Raw genomic sequence first — 25,974 nt, 5'->3', positions numbered from 1 at the left:
CAACCAAATTGAACAATTTTGACACAACTCATAAGATACATAACAATGATACCAAAAATAACAACAACAACTAGGCCTCGGTGATATATTGATATATCGTCCAGGACTGATATGAGGAGCATACCACGATGTCGGCTTCACTCAGTGGTGTATCGCTGGTGAAACCGCCAGTGCTCCTGAGTCCCTCTGCTAGCATTGTCCGCTGGAGGGAGTCAAGAGTTCCTTCCTTCAATGGGCGCTGTTAGCAGAGGGACTCAGGAGTGGCAGCAGTTTCACCAGCGATATATCACTGAGTGATACCGCCATCCCACTCTGCCCTAATAAGACGGCGAGGCGCCGATATAGCTTGTTCCTCCCTCTGCATCTTTAAACTGCTCGACTGAGGAGTGTGCAGCTGCCCTTGCCTCAGTTGAGCAGTTAAAGGAGCCCCCAGCCCGGTGCTGGCTCTGCAAGCCAGCGATGGGGCAGGGGCTCTGTGAAACTGCTCAGTTGAGGGGAGTACAGTTGCCACTCCCTGCACCGAACAGTTAAAGAATCCCTGATGCTGTCTCAGTTGGGGGGGAAGGATTATCCTTCCCCCCAGCTGAGCAGCACAAACAAGCTGTATTGTCACAGCCCATGAGATGAGAGTTGGGGCAGTTTCATCCGGTGTCTCTCGGGCAGAGGCAAAATCATCTTGTTTTTTTCCACATCGCTGTATATCGCCAAACCACGGTGTTTGGCTGGCAATACACCGTGATGTTGAAATGTTGCTATCACCCAGACCTAGTAACAACCCCTGCCAAACAAAAACCCCTAAACAATACCCCAGCCCCTAGCAAAGTAAGAAGTGACTGGGCCAACGTATTGCTGTCCATGAAACAAAACTTGTCCAAGTAAAGCTGTAAATGGATTAATAGTATAAGTCTATATATGTCTATTCAAGTATAGGATTGTACTGAGTTCAATGGAGCTTAGTCCCAGGTAAGTGAGATTGCAGTCTAAATTTCATGACTAGCCATGATATGTTATCTGGGTAATTGCTTCTGAATTATTGCAGAGAAAGGAGATAATCAGCAATTCTAAAGTAACATAAGTGAGGTTCAAGAAAAAGAAAGTTTTGCCATATTATACATACAGTGCTGTATAGTGGGAAATAATTATTTAAATCCATATTTTCAAGTGAATGTTCTTATGCAAATAACCCTATATTATCAGAGTTATAGATTGTGAAGATGTTCATTTTTTGGAATTAGGCTGGTCTTTGCATCTCACCTGATTCACTTGCTGAATTTGTCAGTATAATTTTATAGGCACTTCGGTTTTCTGACTGTATTCTCTTGAGTACAACAGTTTTCACTACATATTGAATATAATTGTAAGACAGGATGAGGCAGAGAAGTAATAAATATACAATAATGTAACCGTCTTCTAAGAGGCATATGAGGGCAGCAGCAGAATATTCAGCATAATTGTTTGTACTGAGGGAACAAAATAGTTATCTTTAGTTTCTAGCTTGGCCTTGGTTATTCTGAAATGGTGACCGCACTTTAAAAAATGTCTTCAGTTGTTTTTAAATAAACAGTTTGTACAGCTGCTGTTCACCAGTGGTTCTTGGATGTGCTTTTGGGTTGCCATTACTTCATCCTGCTTCTTATCGCCTTACACGCAGAGCTCTTGTTTTATAGCAGTCTCACCCAAGCTATTGGTTTATTTTCCTTGCAAGGCCAAAAAATAATACTGTTGAACATCTGATTTAGGGGTAGGGTGAGTCCTCTCTCTCTTCATCCTCTACACACATGTGGATTTGTGGCCAGCACCATTCATTCTCATCCAGTGTGGCACAGCTCCTGTTGTGGTGCAATAATACCTTCTCAACTATCTGTTCAATCCAATAGATTCCCCACTCCCCCACCCAGAAGCTAAGGGAATATACTCAAGGGCTTTGCTAGAAGAGCTTTATGGGATTTAGAACTTTGCATAATGATTCACTGGTACGTGTTGGTTAGTGAAATGCATTGCCTTATATAGAATGTTCTCTTCAAAATTTTCTGCAGCTCTTCTGGCAGAGTTCTGTGTAACTCAAACACTTGCACACTTCCTTCGCTATATAAATGGGATGGTGCTTTTATAAACAAAGACATTTGTAGCAAACAATTTCTTAATTAATCTCTTGCGCAGGTTGTTTCCTTCTTGTTCTAAATGGTTCCTACTGGTTCTGTAAAACAATAGCTAGTTATTTACAGCCAAGATTGAAGGTTACACAACCCTCAATGGCACTGTGTCATAGCATTTACTTCTGTTTTCGGTTGTTGTCTTTGCCTTGGTTTGGATAGCGAGCCTGCTCCCTCCCTACTTCCTCTCCCCTCCACCCTTCCACTGGCACAAAAAATAAATAAACCACATGACTCTAATTTTAAAAAAGGTCATTGTGACCTGAGAGAAGCAGTCTTGCTTCCTATCCAGTGTTTCCTTTGGATTCACAGCCCCTGAAAAAGTGAAGATAGTCTTTCTGCAGCTCCACACAAAGGCACCTACTTAATGGACAATCAGCACAAATGTGTTATTGGCAGGGCAACCTTTTGATTTTGGAAAGCAGAGCAAGCAACTGGACTGATCATGGGGTGCGATTTTGCTATGACTTATTGGGATTTTGCTACGACTTATTGGGAGTAACGAAGACCACTCCAAAGTTAGAAGCAATTACCTCAGCTCTGTCCACCAGGTTCTGCAGTGTTACTGCTTGCCCCATGTCTCCACCATTTTCCCCACTAGGCTCATGGTTCTGGATGAGGCCCTACTTCCTTCACTCTTCTGGTGGCTGTTTATGTTGCTATTTGACTGATTTGTGTTTCCAGGAAACTGTTTGAATCCAATATTGTCTGGGAATTTCCACTGAACTCTGAAGTCTTAAAAAGGCTTCACATTAATTCTCTGGGCTTTGCTACATAAACATTGCCTTCCCCACCTTCCCAAAAGCAAATTGGGTGCTTTGACCTTGCGTGGAAAAAATGTGTACCTCTGGCCAGAAAACAACTTTTTCAAAGAGCAGTATTCACAACTGAGTGAAAATATTTCCCCACAATGTGAGCTGCAAGAGCAGCTTTGCCCCACACTCATATTTTGAGTTGCCTGTAATAAGGGTATATTAACCTTGAGGCCTAAGGGCAGCTTGAGTTTAGTGACTGTACAACAGGACAGAGGGCTTCAGATAAGCCCCACAGGGGATGTGTGAGAGGAGCCTGATGGGCTAGTATTCCCCTATCATGCCAATTCACCTAACAGCCACACCCTCTCCTGACACTGTGCATTTTGTTTTCTTGAGAATATGTTCTGATTCCAGTGTCTAGAGAATCTCCACACAAGGGGATTCCCTGGCCCAATCATGATCTCTCCTCACACCTGGAATTCACTTCTTCTGTGGATTAGTGCAGAGCCATGATTATCCTATGCACACCCTGCAACTTATATAATTTATTCCTTGAAAGGTTTTTCTAAATGGTAGGTGGTTGGGATGTCCAAAAGTTATTGCTAAATGGTGATTGGAATAATTCCATAAGCAATCTGTGGGTGCTGCATAGGGGAATGAAAGAGGAGAATACTAGGAATTAGGTCAATTCCCTACAGTTGGTTGTTCTGGGTAGTCATCATTTCATGGTGATTAAGAAATAACCCCAGGAGTGCTAAATTCTGTGGAAGACCACCCAGACTACACACTGACTGAAGATATCAGAGAGCTTATCAGGTCCCCCATCGGCAGCCTTGGAGATCTTGAGTGTTGGTGTAAGGGAGCCTCCTCAGGGCTGTTTCAAGGGGATTCTGCTGTGGGTTCCTTGGTGCTTAAGTCCAAGTGCCATCAGTTGAACACCTGGAGGAGCCTGAAGGAGAGGCTCATCCAGTCCCCAGCCCTTGAGAGTTTGGGCACTTCTAAAAATATTCAAGCTTGAGCCGTATGCCCACAACAAAGTATGCACCTGAGTTCAAAGTTGCTGAGTAACTCCAAAGTAAAGGATTGCTTATGAGATAAGGAGGCCTCAGTGTCTTTGAGGGTATAGGTTTCAAGGTCTACTCACAGACTATAGCTGTTGATGCAGGACAGTATCTGAAGAGTCGTGGCATCACTGTGTTGGATTAAGAATGCTGACGTCCAGCGGTACAAAAACAAACAAAAAACAACCCGGATCTGATAAATAAGAAGTTTTGGATCATTTTAAAGGGCTTATCCTTAGCATGAAGCTAAGTAAACATGGTCTATATCAAACCACAAAAAGAATTGATGGTAGCAATAAAGGTGTTTTTTAAAAATAATTAGTACGAAAATAAAATAAAGCATGGTATGAACTAAAGGGAAAGGCTGCAATGACAGTTAATATAATTTGATGTAATAATATTTGTGGAAGTGAAGGCTTTTACCTCAGATTTAATCATCCCTTGGTTTCTGATTTGGTGTTGGAGGTATGACACTTTTTTGAGTGTTTTTCTCAGTTGCCCTGAGTTTCTGTGGTGTTTGTTTTGCTTCAAAGTTAAACTAGGGCAATGCTTGAAAGAGCATACTGTCAATTGCCCAAAATGCTTGTGCAACCAATCTGCTTGCCTAGTTTTGATTGTGCTTAACTGAAACCACCTGTAACTGCCATTTGAAGAGCAGATGCTTCAGAGTCCCTGAATTTATTGTCATGTTTCCATTTGTGAACTGTCCAAGCTACCATTATTTTCTTAAGCTTCTTCATTTTTGTTCTAAGACTTTGGAGGGCTGGGGCCTTGCTTTAGGCTGTCTGGAGGTTGCCACACATGCAAACTTTGATTTGGTTAAACCATCATAGCAAAAATTTGATATGGATGTAGATACACACACACACACACACACACACACAGCTATTTACAGGATTAGTTTGCTTCACATTTAACACTGCCTCCTTCTGATAACTGTCACTTGCAAAACCCTACATTTTTCATTCTGTCTCCTGTTGCAGTGTATTTGCATTTTTGTATGCTTATTGTTTCATGGGGTGTCTGAGGCAGTCTTCCCCAAGCCATTGGGTGTTTTGGACTACAACTGCTATCATCCCTATTGCCTACTCTGGTTAGGGATTATGAAAGTTGCAGTCCAAAATTTCTGGAGGACACCAGAATGGTGCAGAGTTTCTGGGGTATGACTTCTTAAACTATTAATTCCCCCCCCCAAAAGAATCTTGACAGCTTGTACCTATTGCTGTTTTTAATTCATTGTTGGCATTACCTCCCACCCCCTCCCACCCTAATCCCTTCCATGTTGCATCTATTAAGTTACTTGAATCTCTGTCAAATAACACCAAAGAAAACAACTTTTCAAACTCATAGGCAGTGTTCTTGTAGAAAGAACTGGTGTAGCCAGCTTGGCGCAGCCATTGACCATTTACGAGAGCAAAGGTGTTGGACACAGATGGTTGGAATTAAAATAGGTCACTTCATTATTATTTACCACTATTATAATTTAAACAATATGAAACCATTTTAGGCCTGTGATGGAGGAGAGTCCAAATCAGGGTGGGGAACAGGCCCAGGCCCACTGACATCCCTTATCCCCAGAGAGCCATTTTGATAGGTAGGTGAGTCTGCCCAGTTTGCCCACCTGTCTGTCACCTGACATCCTTATGGCCTCAGCAGCCACGAAGCCATAATTCTTGATGGCAGGCTACTTTTTCCCTGGAGAGGACTGCCCTTGAAGATGATTAAGAAAATGCAGCTTCCAGTTTACTTGCTGGGATTCCATTTAGAACCAACATAGCCCCTAGTTTAAAACAGTTGTTGCTGTTGTTGTTGCTTTCTTTCTGGGCTGAATGCAAAGTGCTCGCATTACCATTTTTATTCTAAAGTAACTTAGGCCTAAATATATGAAACACCACCTACTTCCCTACAGACCCTCTTGGGTGTTTAGATTTGCAGAGGGAACCCTCTTCATAATTCTACCGCCTTCACAAGTTTGGTATGTATGTACCTCTTTACCTTAGCTTCCAACACCTAAAACATATATTTTTGAACTCATCCTATTATTTTGATTGTAATCTATTTTTACTGTTTTTAATACTTTATATATAAATTGCTGTAGACTGAGACCTCATAGTGAAGGGTAAGTAAGAGGTCAAATGAAATATGTAGTAGTAATTATAATTAATAATAATTTAAATGATTGACTGTCGAGAAGATTCTTATAGATTGCTGCTTTTCTTATCTTTTAATCATGCCCTATTGGCCTGGTAATTCTTACAATATGACTTAAATAGAGTGTGATGAGTACTCTGTTTTGACTTTATGCCTTTGCATAATGTTTTACCATTAAAGCTGGTAATCATATTTTTATCGGAATCTTTGATGCCTCAAATGATCTGTGATTTGTAAAGCTTGCTAGGTCTTCTTTAATTGATTCCCCCCTTCAAGTAGTAGCTTGTTTGAGTAACTAAATTTATCCCATGCAAAAAGCTCTGATGTGCCGCACAATTTTTACCTTGTGTTTGGCAGGGGTCGTCAACGTAGTGCCCATGGGTGCACATGACGGTGTAAAGGCCTTCCCTGGTGCCCACAGGGTTCCCCTCCCTCAAAATTAGGCTTCAAAGAAGCATTCTATTGTAGCCTATAGGGTGAGTTGTGGAATGTGATTGGCTGCCAATGTGTATGTGTGTGTTACTCAGAACCGTTTATTTGGTTTTCAGATGTGTTTAAAAAGGTAAAGGGACCCCTGACCGTTAGGTCCAGTCACGGACGACTCTGGGGTTGCGGCGCTAATTTCACTTTACTGGCCAAGGGAGCCGATGTACAGCTTCCGGGTCATGTGGCCAGCATGACTAAGCCACTTCTGGTGAACCAGAGCAGTGCACGGAAACGCCGTTTATGTGTTTATGGGCTGCCAAAACTTGGTAACCTTTCTTTATGGGAGTAATTTGGATTATATGAGCTAATTTGTTTTGTATTCTTTAATATGGATAACACTGTTTTCAGTGTGTTGAGGGTTGGTGCAGAGGCTTCAGGACCTTTATCTATTTCTCCAAACAGAGGGTGTTAGCTAAGTTTTTATGTCTGTTTATAGAAGTTTTTATATACCACCTTCTCACAAAACATCAGGGAAGGGTATAGCAACATTAAAAACCCATTAAAAGCTGTACAAAACAATAAATAAAATGACTGGAAAATGTTGAACAACTGCATAGGCCCACTGACATAATAATAATAATAATAATAATAATAATAATAATAATAATAATAATAATAATAATAATTATTATTTATACCCCGCCCATCTGGCTGGGCCTCCCCAGCCACTCTGGGCGGCTTCCATAAAAACCAAAAATACAGTAAAATATCACACGTTAAAAACTTCCCTAAACAGGGCTGCCTTAAGATGTCTTCTGAATGTCAGGTAGTTGTTTATCTCTTTGACATCTGCTGGAAGGGCATTCCACAGGGCGGGCGCCACTACCGAGAAGGCCCTCTGCCTGGTTCCCTGTAGCTTTGCTTCTCGCAATGAGGGAACCGCCAGAAGGCCCTCGGCGCTAGACCTCAGCGTCCGGGCAGAATGATGGGGGTGGAGACGCTCCTTCAGGTATACTGGACCGAGGCCATTTAGGGCTTTAAAGGTCAGCACCAACACTTTGAATTGTGCTCGGAAACGTACTGGGAGCCAATGTAGGTCTTTCAAGACCGGTGTTATATGGTCTCGGCGGCCGCCCCCAGTCACCAGTCTAGCTGCTGCATTCTGGATTAGTTGTAGTTTCCGAGTCACCTTCAAAGGTAGCCCCATGTAGAGCGCATTGCAGTAATCCAAGCGGGAGATAACCAGAGCATGCACCACTCTGGCGAGACAGTCCGCAGGCAGATAGGGTCTCAGCCTACGTACCAGATGGAGCTGGTAAACAGCTGCCCTGGACACAGATTTGACCTGTGCCTCCATGGACAGCTGTGAGTCCAAAATGACTCCCAGGCTGCGCACCTGGTCCTTCAGGGGCACAGTTACCCCATTCAGGACCAGGGAATCCTCCACACCTGCCCGCCTCCTGTCCCCCAAAAACAGTACTTCTGTCTTGTCAGGATTCAACCTCAATCTGTTAGCCGCCATCCATCCTCCAACCGCCTCCAGACACTCACACAGGACCTTCACCGCCCTCACTGGTTCTGATTTAAAAGAGAGGTAGAGCTGGGTATCATCCGCATACTGATGAACACCCAGCCCAAACCTCCTGATGATCTCTCCCAGCGGCTGCATGTAAATGTTGAAAAGCATGGGGGAGAGGACAGAACCCTGAGGCACCCCACAAGTGAGAGCCCAGGGGTCTGAACACTCATCCCCCACCACCACTTTCTGAACACGGCCCAGGAGGAAGGAGCGGAACCACTGTATGACAGTGCCCCCAGCTCCCAGCCCCTCAAGACGGTCCAGAAGGATGTTATGGTCGATGGTATCAAACGCCGCTGAGAGATCCAGCAGAACTAAGAAACAGCTCTCACCTTTGTCTCTAGCCCGCCGGAGATCATCAACCAGTGCGACCAAGGCAGTTTCAGTCCCATGATGAGGCCTGAATCCCGACTGGAAGGGATCCAAATGGTCCGCTTCTTCCAGGCGTGCCTGGAGTTGTTCGGCAACCGCTCGCTCAATCACCTTGCCCAAGAATGGAAGATTTGAGACTGGGCGATAGTTGGCCATCGTGGCCGCATCTAAAGATGGCTTTTTAAGAAGCGGTTTAATAACCGCCTCTTTCAGCGGGTCTGGGAAGGCTCCCTCACGGAGGGAAGCATTCACCACCCCACGAAGCCCATCGCCCAGTCCTTCCCGGCTAGCTTTTATAAGCCAGGATGGGCAAGGATCCAGGAGACAGGTGGTTGGTCTCACTCGTCCAAGCAGCCTGTCCACATCCTCGGAGGTAACAGATTGGAACTGATCCCACTCAACTTGACTAGACAGAGCTCTAGCACTCTCCCGCCCCGGCCCTGCTCCCACGGTGGAGTCTACTTCTTCCCGAATCTGAGCGATTTTATCTGCAAAAAACTTTGCAAAATCATTGCAGGAGAACATGTGGCCCATACTGGGCCCCGATGTTGCAGGTGGTTCCGCTAAATTGTGAACCACCTGAAAAAGTCTCCTGCTGCTGTTTTCTGCAGATGCAATAGAGGCGGTGAAGAAATTCTTCTTCGCCGTCGCTATCGCCACTTGGTAGGCTCGACGTTGAGCTCTAACCTGTGTCCGGGCAGATTCGGAATGAGTTATCCGCCACTGGCGCTCTAGCCGTCTCAACGATTGTTTCATTGCCCTCAGATCCGTGGAAAACCACGGGGCTGTCCGGGCTCCATGCAATCGGAGAGGGCGCTTCGGAGCCAAACAGTCAATAGCCCTGGTTAACTCCGCATTCCAGCGGGCCACCAGGGAATCAGCTGAAAGGCCATCAACATGGGATAAAGCATCCCCTACCACTCTATGGAATCCATTTGGATCCATTAAGTGGCGGGGGCGGACCATCCGAATTGGTCCCACCTCCCTGCAGAGGGGATGGGTCGCAGAGAAGTCCAGTTGCACCAGGAAGTGATCTGACCATGGCACTTCTTTCGTTTCGCTTTTACTTAGTGTCAGATCACATTTTTACATTATTATTATTTTTTTGTATAAAAAAAACCCATCTTCAAGGTATGCCTGAGAGTCAGAAATGAGGAGGCCTGCTGAATCTCTGCTGGAAGAGTTTTCTGCAACACATTCTTTTTAGCATGGACAAAGTAAAAGGATCCTTGCAGGACAGTTCACAGAAAAAGAGTTGTGTGTGTTCCTTCAAGTGAGATGATACATGTTGTGCTGTGTGGCTCATTCCTTTTGTGTCTATTAATCCTATAAATTAGCAAGAAGAAACAGTTAACCAACAGGACAAGGTTTGTTTCTTTTCTGCTTTCCCCCCTTTCGCTCTGATGATCTGAAGCTGCTTCAGCCAGTTAATTTTATTCGAAGCATTACCATATTGTGTTTAAATGAATTGGGGGATGGGACGGGGGACGACAGCTAGTTTACACCAATTTCTCTAATTCTAATGCACCCCACCCCACAAAATGAAAAAGAAAGCTACAGCACTGGAAATACATTGTGAACCAATTTTCATTCAGTGAACTCTCTTTGGTTTGTCCAGCATTATGCAACAGGCAAATGCTAATGAAAATTCAAAAGGCTATTGTTTGTACATCAAGACTTTCTGCCAAGGAAGAGGAAAAGTTGGGGGAAGGGATGGGGAGGTACTTTATGAAATCTTTTTTAAAACAGCAACTGCTTTATTGTGTTTTCCCTCTTTTTTAAAGATATAATAAATGATGAGAAGTTAACAAAAGATTGCACATGAAAATAAAAATTAAAAATAAGGAACATACATATGTAATTGGCATCCATCCATTCTTGGTGGTTTCTGTCATATACTATAAGGACTTCCATTTCTTGTCACTTTCTTTCAGTGATTTCCATTAAGACTTTGTAAGTCAGCTGAGTAGATGCATGGGCTGATCATGGATTCCAGTCATATTCTCTCTGTGCTATATGTGAGATAAAACAAAAACAAAAATAATGAAAAATGCTAGGTTTTGCTTCATTCTCCTTTGTCAGGTCACTTTCTCCAACAAGGCCACTTTCTCCAACAACTCACATCATTCTTGATCATTGGTCATGTTGATTGGAGCTGTGTTAAGTATTGCTTTTAAGTATTGGTTTGTGCAACCTAGCACTTGTGTAAACCCATTACAATGGGCCAGCTGTTTTTAAGCATAACATGCTGATTTGGACTGGCCCTTGCCCTATTTTTGTCTGTCCTACCTCCTCTCCTTCAATGTACGTGATATTTTATTTACACGTCTAAGCACCAAGTGCACGTATATTCTATTGTGGCACAAGCCTGTCTATACTGAGTGGCAGTGGCTCTCCCAAGGTTTCAAGACAGAGCTCTCTCCCAGCCCCACCTGAAGATGCTAGGGATTGAAGCCAGTATCTTCCGCATACAAAATATGCAGAAGATGCTGGCTTCAATCCCTGGCATCTCCAGGTAGGTCTGGAAGAGACCCCGTCTTGAAACCTTGGGGAGCCAATGCAACCAACTATAGACAACCATGAGTTAGATGGACCAATGGTTTGACTTGATAGAAGGCTGCCTCCTGTGTTCCTGTGTTCATATCACCACCTGTAGCTTCTCAAGTCCAGGAATTTCTTAACTGAATACCAGATGGTTAGTTGAGCATGTTTTACGTTTGCAAGAATATGTTTTTCTCGTTGAAGTACACAAAATCGTTCAATGTTTTCCACCGTGTATAGAAATTTGGTGTGTGTGTTTAAAAGCAATGTACTTATTTCAGCAATTACTAGCCCACTACTAAAAAAATCTATCATTCCTGGAAGCTATTGGAAATGAGATGGTCTTTAAGAGTTTCTTGCACAGCTTGTTCTTGCAGTGATTTATGTCAGAAGGAAAACCAATATAACTGTCTTACAGTCTCAAAAAGTTAATAAATGTAGTTAAGTCTCTGTATGGGAAAAAAAAGATAAGCCTTAACAAAAGTAAATGTAGAAGCACAGTGAAAGCCTGGTTCCTGTTTTTGAAAAGTAACAGCATCCGAAGAAAGTATGACACCTAAACCAGTTATCTCTGCAAACATTTACTGGAGCCCTATATCCAGGTACATGGACACAGTTTCCATTGAAATGAGTAGGATATAAGCAAAGGCAATTAGAGTGAAAATGCAGCCTATATTTATGAGCTGAACTCTGTCATTTAAGCCAGCACTACTTATGACAAGTGGCATGGGGATGCCAGTGAAAATGCCATCTCTTAACTGATAGAGGTACATGCCGTTCATTGTGATGACATCATGTTGTGTGTGTGTGTTTGCTCCACATCATTGGATAGAACTTCACAATATGATGACATATCTTACGTCTGATAGGGTTGAAGAGGAAAACTGCTAGCACCTGACTGACAAGCTTCTCTGATAACCTGAAAACTATCATATGAATCTGATCTAACATCCATTGACATTAATGAACTAAAATGCCTACTTATTGCACTGTACCCTTTGTATCCAAAGCTCTAAATGTGGCTGCATACAGAATGTTAAGGGTGATTCTCTTTTTGCATGTTATATGACCAGAAGGTCATAACCACAGCACAAAGGATTATTGGTCAACCTCTCCCATCTTTGGAAGAATTGTACGGTTCCCGTTGTCTTAGGAAAGCAAACAACATCCTGCAGGATTCATCTCACCCGGGATACAGTCTGTTTGCACTACTGCCTTCTGGCAGGAGATATAGAAACATCAAGTCAAGGACAAATAGACTGAAAAACAGTTTTTACCCGAGAGCTGTGGCCCTTTTGAATGCTGTAACTCGATAGTGTGACCTGGGAGATTGATGGGTGTGGGTGTGGCTGGAATGTGGTTTGTTGGTTGTTGTTGTTGTTTTGCTTTTGTTGTTTTTAAGGGATGGCATCCAATTTCGTTGCACTTGTGCAATGTTGCACGTGTGTAATGACAATAAAGAATCTATCTATCTATCTATCTATTGGCTGTGAATCTTGGGGGACCTTTTCCCTGATCTGCAGTCCTTTTCCACCTGGCCCGGGAGGGCGGGGCCCTGACTTATTCCAGCTACAAAAGCTGAGGTGCCTGAACAGACTTTTGGGTTGGGGTATTGCACAGCGGCTTTTGTTGCTATTATTATTGCCCCAGTTGTCTAGTTTTAAATTGTTTTTAACTTGTGTGTTTTTAAATTCAGGGTTTCTGTTGATTTTGAATGGAAAGACATGGGATATGCCTGGTATACTTCAGAGTTTAGGATAAGGAAACAAGCTGGGAGACGGCTCAAGCTTAGAATCATAGAATCATAGAATCATAGAGTTGGAAGAGACCACAAGGGCCATCGAGTCCAACCCCCTGCCAAGCAGGAAACACCATCAGAGCACTCCTGACATATGGTTGTCAAGCCTCTGCTTAAAGACCTCCAAAGAAGGAGACCACCACACTCCTTGGCAGCAAATTCCACTGTCGAACAGCTCTTACTGTCAGGAAGTTCTTCCTAATGTTTAGGTGGAATCTTCATTCTTGTAGTTTGGAACCATTGCTCCGTGTCCGCTTCTCTGGAGCAGCAGAAAACAACCTTTCCTTGAATAAAGGAAAACCCTGGTCATATGCAATCAATCATTGGTGAGGGTTCAGTATCGAGCCTACCTAGTGGCAGTGGAGGCAGCAAAGGAGGAAGTGGCAGAACCGATGATAACTCACTGTGCCTTGTTTGCATAGCATTTTGAGGATAAATTGCTCGCATCCAGTATAGCAGCTGAATCTCAAGGGGTGACTAGAGCACTGTCTAGTCCTGTTGTGCTGGATGAGCTTCATTTAGTTTGGTTTGAGGATGTATTTGTATTTTTATTTTGTGTCTTTATGTTGTGAACCACCCTGTGCTCTTTGGATGAAGGGGAGTAAACAAATTTAATAAATAAAGTAAATAAAAATGGTAGATACATAAACAGAATGCAGGCTGATATCCCTCTTCAACTGAAAATATGTATCCATGTAAAATTTATCACATGCCCTCTTTTAGGAAACTTTTTTTGAGCAACCATTTCTTTCTAAAGGAGTTGATTCAATATTTGCATGTGCGCCCTGTGAATCAGTTGGCACCAATTCTAGCAATTGCCTATATGTGCTGTAAAGGAAGAACTTTGATCTTATAATCACTAACTCCCTTGAAAGCTGCTCACCTGACAGTTGGGTAAATTGCTCTGTCAACATCACATGCCTGTATATAAATACAAAGTATAAAGTGAAAAATAGCCTTCAGACTACAACATTTACGGTAAACAACTGTATTTTTATTAGCGCTTGTGAAAAAGGGTCTTGTTGGGTTATGCAAACTGTTTTCGTTGGCCACAAAGGAATGGCCCATCCAGTTTAGCAATCCTGCCTCCACTAATGGATACTAATGGATAGATACTAGAACATGCTAATGGATAGATACTAGAACATACAGAGAGGATGATAAAGCCATATTCCATATATGCTCACTTCTCTCTCTCTCTCTCTCTCTCTCTCTCTCTCTCTCTCTCTCTCGCACACACACACACACACACTTTTTTAAAAAAGAGGCTAGGATGCCCAGAATGCAAGAAATAAGTCCAGGTTGATTTGCATTCCCTAAGAATACTGAGGGTTCTTTTTGGTACCTGAAAATACTACTGTAATAGAATCATAGAATTATATGTAGACAATGTTGTTATGCTGGAGTGTACAGCAGCCTATTAGGCTCTGTGGTTTATAATTATATACAGACTTTCCATGTCGTAGTTTGCAAGCCTCTGAAAATTAATTGCACTTAATGTTAGTTCTGCTAAATTTGGATCACTGTCACACCTGCATTATTTTTTTAAACGGAGATATTCACACCTACATTTTTCGAAAAGAAGATTCCCCCCCCAACTCATGGTTGCCTAACTCATGGAAGATAATTCCATGATAATTAATTTCAAGATAATTAATCCAGGACATTGAGGAATGGTGTATCTGATGTTGCAATGTTGATAGTTATCTCGGCCTTTTTACAGAATGTCATGCAGAAGATATGACAGGATATCTTGTCCAGTTTTTTTGCCATTGCCCTTATTAAAAGCAGGCTGGGTGTGACTGGGAACTACAGGAACAGCATACCCCATAGTTAGTGGAGTCTGTTGAATCATTGTATTTTTTCTGAGAATCTTCTTAGTTGCAAAACCTCCATTTTCCTGTCTTCTATCTAGATTTTGATTCCTCCTTTACTTGTGTTATAGGTCAGTCTACAGTCAGCTAAGCGGTTGTACTTTCCAACTTAGCTGGCTTAGGCTGTTGAAGTTAGTGGGACTAAGCAAGCATAAATGATTTTTGTTTGCAGCCTCCTAAGAGAATACAGTCCAGGTGTTGCTTTTTTCCTATGGCACATGTGTGCATGCAGTATGTAGTTCAAGAAAGGAAGTCAAGGAGGAGGATTGTCACATGACAAAATCTTTTTCACTTTGCCATGACTTTCCAGTACTGTATAGGGCAGAAAAGAAAGGTCTGCTGCTGTGGCAGCTGTTTTTGTATTTAATTCTGTACCTACCTTAATATTATTTGTAATAATGTGGCTGAATAATGAATAACCATTATGGTGATTTATGTTTAAATATATTACAACATGTTAATAACTTTGAAAAGAAATACCTTGTTAAGGTTTCTGAAATGAATATAAATGTAAGGTGGGTTTTATGTCTAAAGCTGTATCTTCTATTGATATTTTAGTATACATATTTCTTAAATGTGGCCATTTATACCATAACTAGGTTTCAAAGTTTGCATCACATTTGCAGTAGCCGCTCTTAATTGCCTCTTTGGTTTTCTGGGAACTTTCTCCCTTGAATTATTTTCTCCCTTGGAATAGTGGAACACCTTACATCAAATACTGTATTGCAAAAATGGCGAGAATAGATGCTAGTATTTGTTTTGTACTCTTACTTGTACATGTCATGTTCTCATCTCTTTTCCCAGAAAGTGTATTCTGAAAGACATCTGCTCCTCTTATACAAGTGTCCTTTTCCTGGGCCAAGGATGTTACAATGACTCAAAGCAATTATATATGCCCACATTGTTTGCAATTGATATGAAGAGAGTGACCCTTTACAGAAATAGAGAACAAGAGCTGCTGCTTGTTTCATGCGATTTCCTCCCGCTCCCCTGGCAGCGATGACTAAATCCTTCATAGTACAATGATAACCATTTCCTAGATTAGGGGAAGTTGGAAAAGGGTTTCCCATGTTGTTAGACTAATAGTGGATGAATTGTGAAATATAAGTTTTTCTAGGTATCTCTGGAAGGTGTCATGATTTGAAACCTACACTTGTCATCAAAAAACAACATTGCAAGGTTCCAAATGGAGTTACCTAACGTGTTTTGTGCTCTCAAAATGCTTTATACAAAATGGTAAGAACTACTTCAGATACTGTCTGTATCAGGCTTTTCCTTTCAGTGGCACTGCCACTGAGCAGTTATGGCACAGATTCTCTCCCACATTGAAAGTTTCCACATTAGCAAATGGATCTGCTAATATAATGTAGAGAATCTGTGCTACATGGTTCCAAAAAATAATATTTTTTGCAGTTTCTTGGTTGGGACTGAAACATGCAGCTTGGCTCTCAGTCACACAACAAGGAAGCTGATCTGTAGAACCTTTAGACCAGAAATGACGAACTTGTGACACCAAAGCTGGCCCACCCATGAGGCGGACAAAAACAGCCACCTTGGGTGGAGGAATCCTATGGGGCGGTGTCCCCACAAGCGACCCTGCCACCACCAGGGGTTGTGCACTGGCAACTTCTAGCAAGGTCTCATGGAACTCCCATGAGATCTCTCAAGATCTTGCCAGAAGCCATCACCCAGTAATCAAGGCTTTGGGGGCATGTGGCACCTGCCTGTTTCAGGTTGTGAAACAGGGCAGGCCACCCCTGTGTGACACTCCCAGGTGTTGTTAGGAATTGTAGTATATCATACCTGACTATTGGCCCTGTTCTCTGGGGCTGATGAGAGTCGGAGTCCACAACATCTGAGTGGTTCCCTCCTTTCCCATCCCTGCTTGAGACAATCTGTTCCATATTACAGAAACCTCAAGCCTTCCTTCACAGTTACTTTATAAACAGGCACTAAATCATACAATATCCTTTGTAGGTCTTTGGGCATATTGCCACTTCTTTGTCATGCACTGTGAAACATATTTATCTCAGCCTCTTCTTGTGCCCTTTTAAAATTTGCATTTCATGGCATTTCTGAAAATGGGAAATGTTTACCTTTTAGAGCAGAGCGGTCCAACCTCTCAGACCAAGTGGACTGCAAGAGTACTTTGAAACAGAACCCGTGGGCTACACACTGAATTAAATTTCCATCTTGTAAATTAAAGTGTTTGCAATATAGTTAATATTATTTAATGTATACAATATATTTAATTAAATATATATAATTAAATACTCAGTTAATGAGTAAAGTATAAATTTCTTCAAAAGATAATCACAAAATAATTGAGAAAAAGAAACACCACAGATCTATAAGGATTCAAGATGTCAGTAACCTTTTTCATTGCCAACACTCATTTGTGATAAAAGAAGGCCTCTGATCAATGTATTTGAAGCAATCACCTCACTCCTCCCACACATTTGTAAAACATTTGCTGACCAACACTTTTTAGCCCACTTGTCCATTCTTGCTGACTAGCCTTCCCTCTCACACCTGGGTTTTTCTTTTTCTTTTTAACCTCTTGGCGCCTCCTGCCTCAGCACCTCCCATTTTTACATGCTTGTGCATCTTTCAAACACTTTTCTCTACCTCTGCCTCCCCCCTCACACCTTTGCCAAACTCCATTTCCCCTCAGTCCCCTCCTGTTTTTAGCCCATTCCTCCCCTTGGCTTTTTACCTCAGCATCCACACTTCACTTGTTTTTGCCTCCATGTCTCTTGGCTCACTCAATTCCTTTTTTTATTATTATTAATCTCACTTTATATTCATACTTCACGCTCTCCTCTTTCTGCTCCACTTTTTACCTCACCCACCTTCTCTCACCTCTCACTTCTGTCTCCCCTCACTTCTCTCTCTCTCCCCCGCCCCTTGCATGGCAGGCTGCACTAGTGGTGCAAGGCAGTTCTCTCCCCCCCCTCTCAGAGGCAAAAAAGGAGAGGGGAGCTCACTGTTACTCAGGAGCCCAAGTCTGGGCCCACCTGTGGTGTGCTGGGCACTGTCACATGGGACTGGAGCCTCTGATCACTGCCTGCTGAGGAGCTTGCAAGAGCCAGACCAAGCTGGGACAAGGGCATGTGGGTTTGGGGGCTGTGTGGAGGCAGATAAGAACATGGTTGCTGAGGGCCACCCAAAAAGGCCTTGAGGGCTACATGCAATCCATGCACTGCATGATGGACTACCCTGTTTTAAAGTGATGTTTCTGGTACACCACCAGCCTGCATTCACAACTTCTGAGATTTTGCATGTAGTATCCTATTCTCCTTGGTTATTTTAAATATTTTAGTACATACAGAATGCTTGTTAAGCAACACTACTCAATGATGTGTGCTGGCCAAACTAATATATGTTTTTGTAGAACAGCAAAGGAGCTTTCAGTTACCTTTCATTATATGACTGAGAAATTTGTGAGGCTTGACAAGGTGTTTCCAATGTGGCTTTTCTTCCTTTTCAATCAACAAAAGCAGGTGCCAGTATACTTTATAATTAAATTATACAGCTAAAGAAGAGAATCAAAACACTTTGGCTGAATAATAAAAAAATTGCAGACATTTTTGTCCAGCATTTGTAAACAGAATGTACAAAGAATGTAGGTCTTCAGACTGCAATCAAACTTTAGCCAGGAGGAAAATTACATCTAATATCAGTATATGAAGGTAAAACAACACAAAATTCCATCCTTTACTAAATGGAATAGACATGTTGGCCTGGTTGACAACAAACGGTAAACTCACCACTCAGCAGAAAAAATATAGCCTCTTTGATGCTCTGACAGTCCTGCTTTTACCCATACCTGAAGCATAGTTTGAATCTGGGCTCATGTTTTGTCTCACTCCAGACAAACCACAAGCTATAGGCAGGGTTTGTCATTTGCTTACCTTTTGGGTTTTGCTTGAGGAAGATGATGTTGACGATAATTACAAGCCCAAATTCAAACATTAACAGCCAGCCGAACCATGGTAGCATGGCAGTAGGGAGACCGGGGGAGGAGTGAAATGGGTGCAATCTATTTCTTTTGAATACCAGCTCCTTTGCACATTTCAGCTTTACCTATGAACTGGGCCATTGTTGACCTTGCATGAATTTGGCTTTTACTCAGTGCTATTTTTCTAGAAAAAGAGGTGCCGGAACTCACCACAAATGCCTCCCTTATTCTCTTATAATGACAATGGCACCCACCTGAGAGGGGCCGCAACTGAGTTCTGGCTGGAAAAAAAAAGCTTTTGCTGATTTATGAGTTCGATAAAATGTTGGAGGTGCTAGACAACTGGAATATTTTACAATGGGTTGTCTAGTGATGTGAGGTGAGAATATTCTCCGGAGAATATTGTCTGCTAGAAAATTCTCTGGAGAATATTCTCCACAAACTGTAAATTCTGTGTCGTCTACACAGCTGCTTTAAATCTACACATCTCATTAATCGAGAATATTCTTGAGAATATTCTCTAGAATTTAACATCATTAGGGTTGCCAGCCTTTTTAGCCAGTCTCAAAATGGTTGCTGTAGGAGCCATGGCATAACACAACATCAGAAAATAGTTGTGGTACCACCACAAAAAAGATGCCTCCTGGTTGCTAGGGAAAAAGGAAAGGCGAGCTATGGAGATCCCACGGACTACTAGAAAATAAGACAGAAGCAGGAAAAGTGCACCAAAGGGGAAGGGGAAATGGCAGCTCTTTAGGACCCCAGGGATTCCTATTGCCTGCTGTCCAAGCACCTCTTTTAGCAATCGCTGCATAACTTTATAGCAGGGCTGGAGACTGGCTTTTTTAAAAAATGAAAGCTCAAAGTCTGGAGCCCCTTCCAGGGGCACCAGTGAAAACTGGGTTCACTGGCAGCCTCCATTTTACAATGTGCTTAGTACATACAAAATGTGACGGTGATTTTTCTGGTAGATCAAAAGCTGTTAATGTAATTCAGGGCACAGTGTAGTTCATCATAATCTTTTGGCAATCTCTGTTAAGATAGCTCTTTGGAACTTTGTTACTCAGACATAAGGAGTTAAGAGATCAGAGCTTGGTATTAGAAGCCAAAGTCCATGTGTAACTTGACAGGGTGCTCCCAGTCTAGATGACATATTGTGGGACCATGGGGAAGAAAGACTGGGAGCAAGGTATATTTAAAAAAATATCACTTGATCCCATGTGACTGTAGCACTTCCAAGTTGCAGATAGGGGCATTGCATAACTCACCACACTGCAACATTAAAAAACTGCTGTGCATGTAGAAATCTAACATGTATCCCCTCCTGATATTCTAGATTGCTGTGTGCAGGGAACTGTGTTTTGCAGAGGAGTGCGGGGGGTGGGGGAGAGGGGGGGGGGGAAACCTAGAGGTATTTTGCAGAAAAGTCCGGCTCTTGAGAAGCTTCATCAGTACAGTGGTACCTCGCAAGGCGGAAAACTCGCAAGAAGAAAGAGTTTTCCGTTTTTCGAGGTGCTTCGCCAGACGAATTTCCCTAAGAAGAATTTCGCAAGAAGAAAGCCCATAGGGAAATCTCCGGGGACCTCTTTTAAAATGCTGGTGGTCGGGAGCAAAGACTTTAGCCCACCGCCGGCCTTCAGAAGAGGTCCTGGACCTCTTCTGAAGGCCGGCGGGGGGCAAAAGTCTTTGCTCCCCCCCGCCTGCCTTCCCGGGATAGCGGAGAAGCGCAGCGCGTTTCTCCGCTATCCCGACGGCTTTTGAAGGCAGGCGGGGGGGGGAGCAAAGACTTTCGTCCTGGACCTCTTCTGAAGGCCGGCGGGGGGCAAAAGTCTTTGCTCCCCCCCGCCTGCCTTCCCGGGACAGCGGAGACTTCTCCGCTGTCCCGGGGGCTTTTAAAATGCTGGCGGGCGGCAGCGAAGCCCTCCTGTCCCCGGAGCTTGCGGGGTGGGAGGTGGGGAGAAGGGCTTTTCTTCCCACCGCCAGCCTTCAGAACAGCCTTCTGAAGGCTGGCGGTGGGAAGAAAAGCCCTTGTCCCCCCCCCCCCCAGCCTTCAGAAGAGGTCGGGGGACAGACTGTCCCCGGACCTGGTCTGAAGGCGGTTTCCATAGGAACGCATTGATTGATTTTCAATGCATTCCTATGGGAAACCGTGCTTCGCAAGACAAAAAACTCGCAAGAAGAAAAAACTCACGGAACGAATTAATTTCGTCTTGCGAGGTACCACTGTACCTTCATAATAAACATCAGTATATGCTATCCAAATCTGCTATAGGTGTCTGGAAGCTGTTGTCTAATAAACTGCACATTCAAATGTGGAAAGTGTGTTAAAGTCATATGTTCACTGCATATTTGCTGGTGGAGAATTGTCTTTCCTTGTTCCTCTTGGGAGCTGCGCTGAGCCATTGTTGCATCTGTGTCTGGAATAGATTTCTTATGGTCAAAGTAGCTTTTACCAGCATTCCCCACTGTTCATTTTCTCCTCTCTCTCATACAATGCTAGTCTGTCCCTTCCTTATATAAATTCCTTCTTGTTAGCAGACTGTGTGTAACAAATCTCCTCCTATGTGCACCTCACAAAATAACCCTGTTGTTCTTTCTCTGATTACCTGACGCTGCAAGTCTCTGCTACCTGCCTCTCTTTCTATACCTACCTTATTTGCTTAGAGTGTCTTTTGGAACTGACCTCTTCTTTACCTCTCTGACCTACAATTTTATACTACCTCCCCAATCACTAAAACAACTTTCAGTTTTAAAAAAAATGGACCTGAGTCATTTCTTCATTCACTGGAGGTTTCAGTTTGCAGAGACCAGTAGGTACATAGCCGAATAACGCTTTCATTTTGAGTTATAGTCTCTCTCACTGTGATATGTTTTGTTGGTGAGATCAAAGGAAATTGTCTGTCTCACCCCTGACCTGGGTGAGTCAGAGACATGCATTAAATCAACATCATGTACTAGAAGAACCATGTCCGGGCACAGTAAATAATACTGTTATCAGCCCACAGATCTGACTCCTTATCCTAGAACATTTTCCAGTGCATTTTCCCATATAGGTATGACATCAATCTTCACTGCAAACCAGCAGATGCTCTGTTCTGCTGTTATTGCTCCAGTGTAAAACCACCATCTAGAATTTACCAGCAAATTCATTCTGTATAATTTGGACTTAATTGGAATCCTGGGTTCCTTTCTGAATGTAGATCAGTGTAGCACAGCTAGAAAAAGGATTTTCACCACTAACTGCTTCTCTGAATGGGTCACTCTGTTCTTACACATTTGGATTTTGCATAGAAATGTCACTGATGGCACATTCTACTCTCTGGCCACACCTTGCTTGCTGTTTTGCTCAAAATATCTAACAAGTAAACCTCTAGAACGCAAATGCTTATACCAAATAATTCTGTTCTCAATATATATTTTTCCTGAAAAAGATTAATACCATTGAGCCTCTGAAATTTGTAATGGCTTACTAGTTCCCCAAGAAAGATTGCAACCTGACATTTGGTTTGGTTTTGTATACTGGCTCTTTTAAGTGTGTGTTTGTGTGTGTGTGTGAATGGCTATGAGAATTGGGGAATGATAATGTTATCTAATTGAATCCTCACAAGCTTAACTATGGGTTGAATTTGAGAAGAAAGTGTAAAATGCTACGTGGTAAAAATGGAACTGTGTGTAGGAATTCTGAAATAAAATCTGACAATTCACCCACTTAAATTGGAAAGCATGCAGAGTAGGGCATGTACAATAAAGACACATATCGAGTGATTGAGGATGTCTACTCATCCCTAGTCCTTTTGCGATCAGTGTATGCACCACTTCCGCTTCCTGTATCTAGAAAATGGTAGAATAACTCATTTATTTTTTACCAGCAGGGTTATTGAGAAACCTGTATAGATTGCACAGTGCTGTTCCACACTGCTGAGCTTTGCAGGTTTCCAAATAGCACACAAATATTTGGTAGGATTTTTACCCTAGAGAAATGGGCTAGCCTAGACTATTTATAGCCCGTTTAATATAATCGTTATTTGCTTCATTACAGCGTTGCTCAGAACCACAAACAGAATCTAATGACTGTCGCAAACCTGGGGGTTGTTTTTGGACCAACGTTAATGCGGCCGCAAGAAGAAACGGTTGCTGCGATTATGGACATCAAATTCCAAAATATTGTGGTTGAGATTTTAATTGAAAACCATGACAAGGTAATTTGTTTGAATTTGTACATCTTGCAATTTTTTTTATTGTTTGCAAATGCTTTCTAATCTAATGCATATTTCCCAGCTGTCCTTATCTACAGAGTTACAGGAAGAGAAAAGAACTTTAATATTCACATCTCCATGAGCCTTTCCACATATGGAACCGTTTTACTGATTTTGGGGAAGGGGTTCTAGCTGAATTAGGGAAAGGTAATAAAATGTTTGGGAATCTTACAGCCTTTCACTGAGGCAATGTCCCAATCCTAAGGCTCCTTTAGAGCCTTTAGACCAAGATGTGGAACCTCTGGCAACTCAGATGCTGCTGGACATTCACTCTGCTTTAGCGGAAAAGTGATGCCTTTGGAAATCATTATTACCCTAATACTCACATCTAACTCAAGCTAGATTTGTGTGCCTAGGAGCCAGTACATCCAGAGAAAGAGTGACAGATGCCTAAGATAAAAAGTGCAATAGCTGCTGATAGCGCAAAGAACACTCCTTTACCCCCAAGCACCAGAGTAGAAGTTTACAGCTAAGCAGGGAGGGAGAAAGCGGAAAAGAGGAAAGCATATTTGAAGCATAGAGGATCTGGGAACTGTAGTTTCCTCCTTACATAGCTACAATTCTTAGCACTCTTAATCTGCTATAATATATTTTGAGGAAAATAATCTGAATTAAGTGTGTGTTGAATGTACTTTTAATGTACTGTATGCTGTGGACCTGCCTAAAGGCAGGGAAATTTGCAGAATGTCCCCAGCATCTCCAGGTAGAGCTGGCAGGGCTGCCTGAAACCCTGGAGAGCAGCTGCCAGCCAGTGCTGACAACACTGATCTAGACAGACCACCAATTTAACTTGGTATGAGGCACCGTCTTACGTTCCAGATAAGGCAGTGAAATGTGAGTGCCCCCCAAGAGATGGGGAAAGGGAAGGATTGAGGGTGGCAAAGCTTAAAAGAGAGCGCACGCTAAGGCCATTAAGCCCACTGCAAAACTCCATCCAGATATAGATTACTGGGAAAGGCAAGGAAGTGCTAGCCTCAAAAGGATCGGCTCCTGCTTTTCAGTGATGTGCAGCAACTACAGTTTTGGTTAATTTCCAAGCTCTGACTTAAGTGTTTTGATAATAATCCTGTGGCCTTAACAGAGGAAGAAGATGGGTGTTTTGGAATAGTGTCAGTTCAATGAGGTCATTGATTAACCTGTCAAGTTGTCTTCAATAAATTTCTGATGAATCAATGCATGCCCTCAGTCTGAACTTGCATCCATGCATCTTAAGATCAGTGTGCAGTGTTTGAATCTGTTATTGATTTCTGCAAAGAAATTGCAGCTAGGCGCTTCCTGGAACATCTGGTTGAATTACAGTCTGATGTGGATTGCCAAGTTATCTCGTATGCAGGCCATTAAACTGTCTGTGTAATCAGAAAATTTAAATGATTTCTGAGCGATTTAATAACATTTGTAGATGCTCATCCAAATCAGTGTTAGCGGTGACTAAACCGATAGATACTTGTTTCATTTTTCCTGTCAAAATTCTTAGACTAATCTTTACAGCCATTGTTGAGAGCTGTTCCTCTCCACCACACATTTTATTTCATGTTGAATTGGCATTAAATCTATGATACTTGCCCTCTTCTATTGCAAAGCTTGGGAGCAACTGAACACTTCAGCATTCCTGACTCTCTTTTTCCCCGCCCCTAAAACACCACCACCACAATAGATATTCAACACCGTTCCAGATACACCACAATCAAATTCTCAGCTGCTTTTGTCTCGAAAGAAGAGTACAGATTCCAAGCCACCATCATGCAGTGAGAGGCCCTTAACTCTCTTCCATACTGTGCAGCCCAGTGAAAAGCGTAAGTATCTTAATCCTCTGTGCAATTGGTTGTGCTGTCATATTATATTGCTTTGTCTCAGGATGGTCAAAAGACGTGGTTCTCAACAGCAGTAAGAAGGAGACACACCTGTAAGTGCAAGGCTTCAAGTTTCTAATGTCTTTGTTGTTTTCCTAGCCCTATATTGTTCAGCACAAAATAAAAGCAGTAACTGCACTCCATTCTCTGTAGATTCAGTCCCCCCCCCCCGCCAGTCTGTGACCATGGTCATGTAATCCTACCCATAGATGAACACCCCTTTCTTCAATAGCAGTAGATAGGATACCCTTGTTACAGCTTTGCTCATAGGTAAGTAGCTCTTTTGTCTAATTTCCATTAGAGCTGAACAGACTTGATGCCAAAATAATTTACATTCCCTGGATTGCAGTTTTTGTGAGTTAAAAAGAAAAGCATGCATGGAGAGCCAGGCAAACAATAGATGTCAAACTTAATCACCATTAAAAGGTTTTGCCATTGGGAGACTCCCTCTTGTTCCTTTGTGTTTAGAGACATTTTCCCTATTCTCAGGCTTTTCTGTTCAACTTTGAAGAATTAAAACTTTCTGTGTTGTTTTGTTCAGATTTTGTTTTATCAAAGCAATCTCAGTTCAGTTCATTGTGTTTTCATGTGCAACCCAATCTTTGCTGATCTCCAGGCATTCATTGCAACTCTTATGTGGTCCTTCTAATCTAAACTATCTTTCACTGAATAAATAATGGACAGTAGTGTTCATTGAAGAGGCCTCTTCCTCTTTTCTATTTGTCTTCTGCAATCTGAATTTTACAAGCTGGGAAATAAGTGAGAGACTTAATAATGAAAAGTGTTATGTTGCATGTACGCCATGTGCACCATCACATGTGAAGCATTTCTGTGTGCCTATTACTCTATGTACATACTGCAGGACATCATAATTGGTGCCTCTCTGGCACATGCATATGCTGTAGCTTCTAGTGATGTACACTAGCATTAAGGAACATGTTGCCTTCTGTGTGGTGGTGATGTTGGACTGCAGTTTCTACCATTGGCCAGTGCTGACTGGGCTTCATGGTTGTTGGAGTCCAACAACTTCTGGAGGGATGTAAGTTCCCCATCCCTGGTGTACAGTCTTGGTCTGAAATCTCTGAGGGGGCCTTTATGCGCATTAAGTTGATTCTTTAGTACAACTTGACTGCACAAGAACTCAATGGGCAAAACTAGACATGGCATTAAATGTGTCTGCACTTAATATGCCCTTTT

General features: G+C 42.5%; 1 protein-coding gene and 1 long non-coding RNA gene across 10 annotated transcripts in view; one reads left to right on the top strand and one right to left on the bottom strand.

Annotated features, from left to right (window-relative positions):
• Positions 1 to 25,974, top strand: part of ARHGAP26 (Rho GTPase activating protein 26) — a 204,773-nt gene that overhangs the window by 130,558 nt on the left and 48,241 nt on the right. For all 9 annotated transcript variants that reach the window (XM_053376699.1, XM_053376700.1, XM_053376695.1 and 6 more), the window contains 2 exons: positions 22,711 to 22,870; positions 24,582 to 24,720. In XM_053376699.1, coding sequence (XP_053232674.1) covers positions 22,711 to 22,870; positions 24,582 to 24,720 — 299 coding nt within the window. The remainder of the gene's footprint in view (positions 1 to 22,710; positions 22,871 to 24,581; positions 24,721 to 25,974) is intronic.
• Positions 9,615 to 17,664, bottom strand: LOC128407836 (uncharacterized). Its single transcript, XR_008328918.1, has 4 exons — positions 17,563 to 17,664; positions 13,720 to 13,757; positions 10,351 to 10,509; positions 9,615 to 9,823 (listed from the first exon to the last, which is right to left on the bottom strand). It is a non-coding gene; the product is annotated as an uncharacterized LOC128407836 (long non-coding RNA).

The sequence above is a fragment of the Podarcis raffonei genome, chromosome 2, assembly GCF_027172205.1.
Source record: "Podarcis raffonei isolate rPodRaf1 chromosome 2, rPodRaf1.pri, whole genome shotgun sequence".
Classification (NCBI taxonomy): domain Eukaryota; kingdom Metazoa; phylum Chordata; class Lepidosauria; order Squamata; family Lacertidae; genus Podarcis; species Podarcis raffonei.
This window is presented reverse-complemented; position numbering and strand designations above follow the sequence as displayed.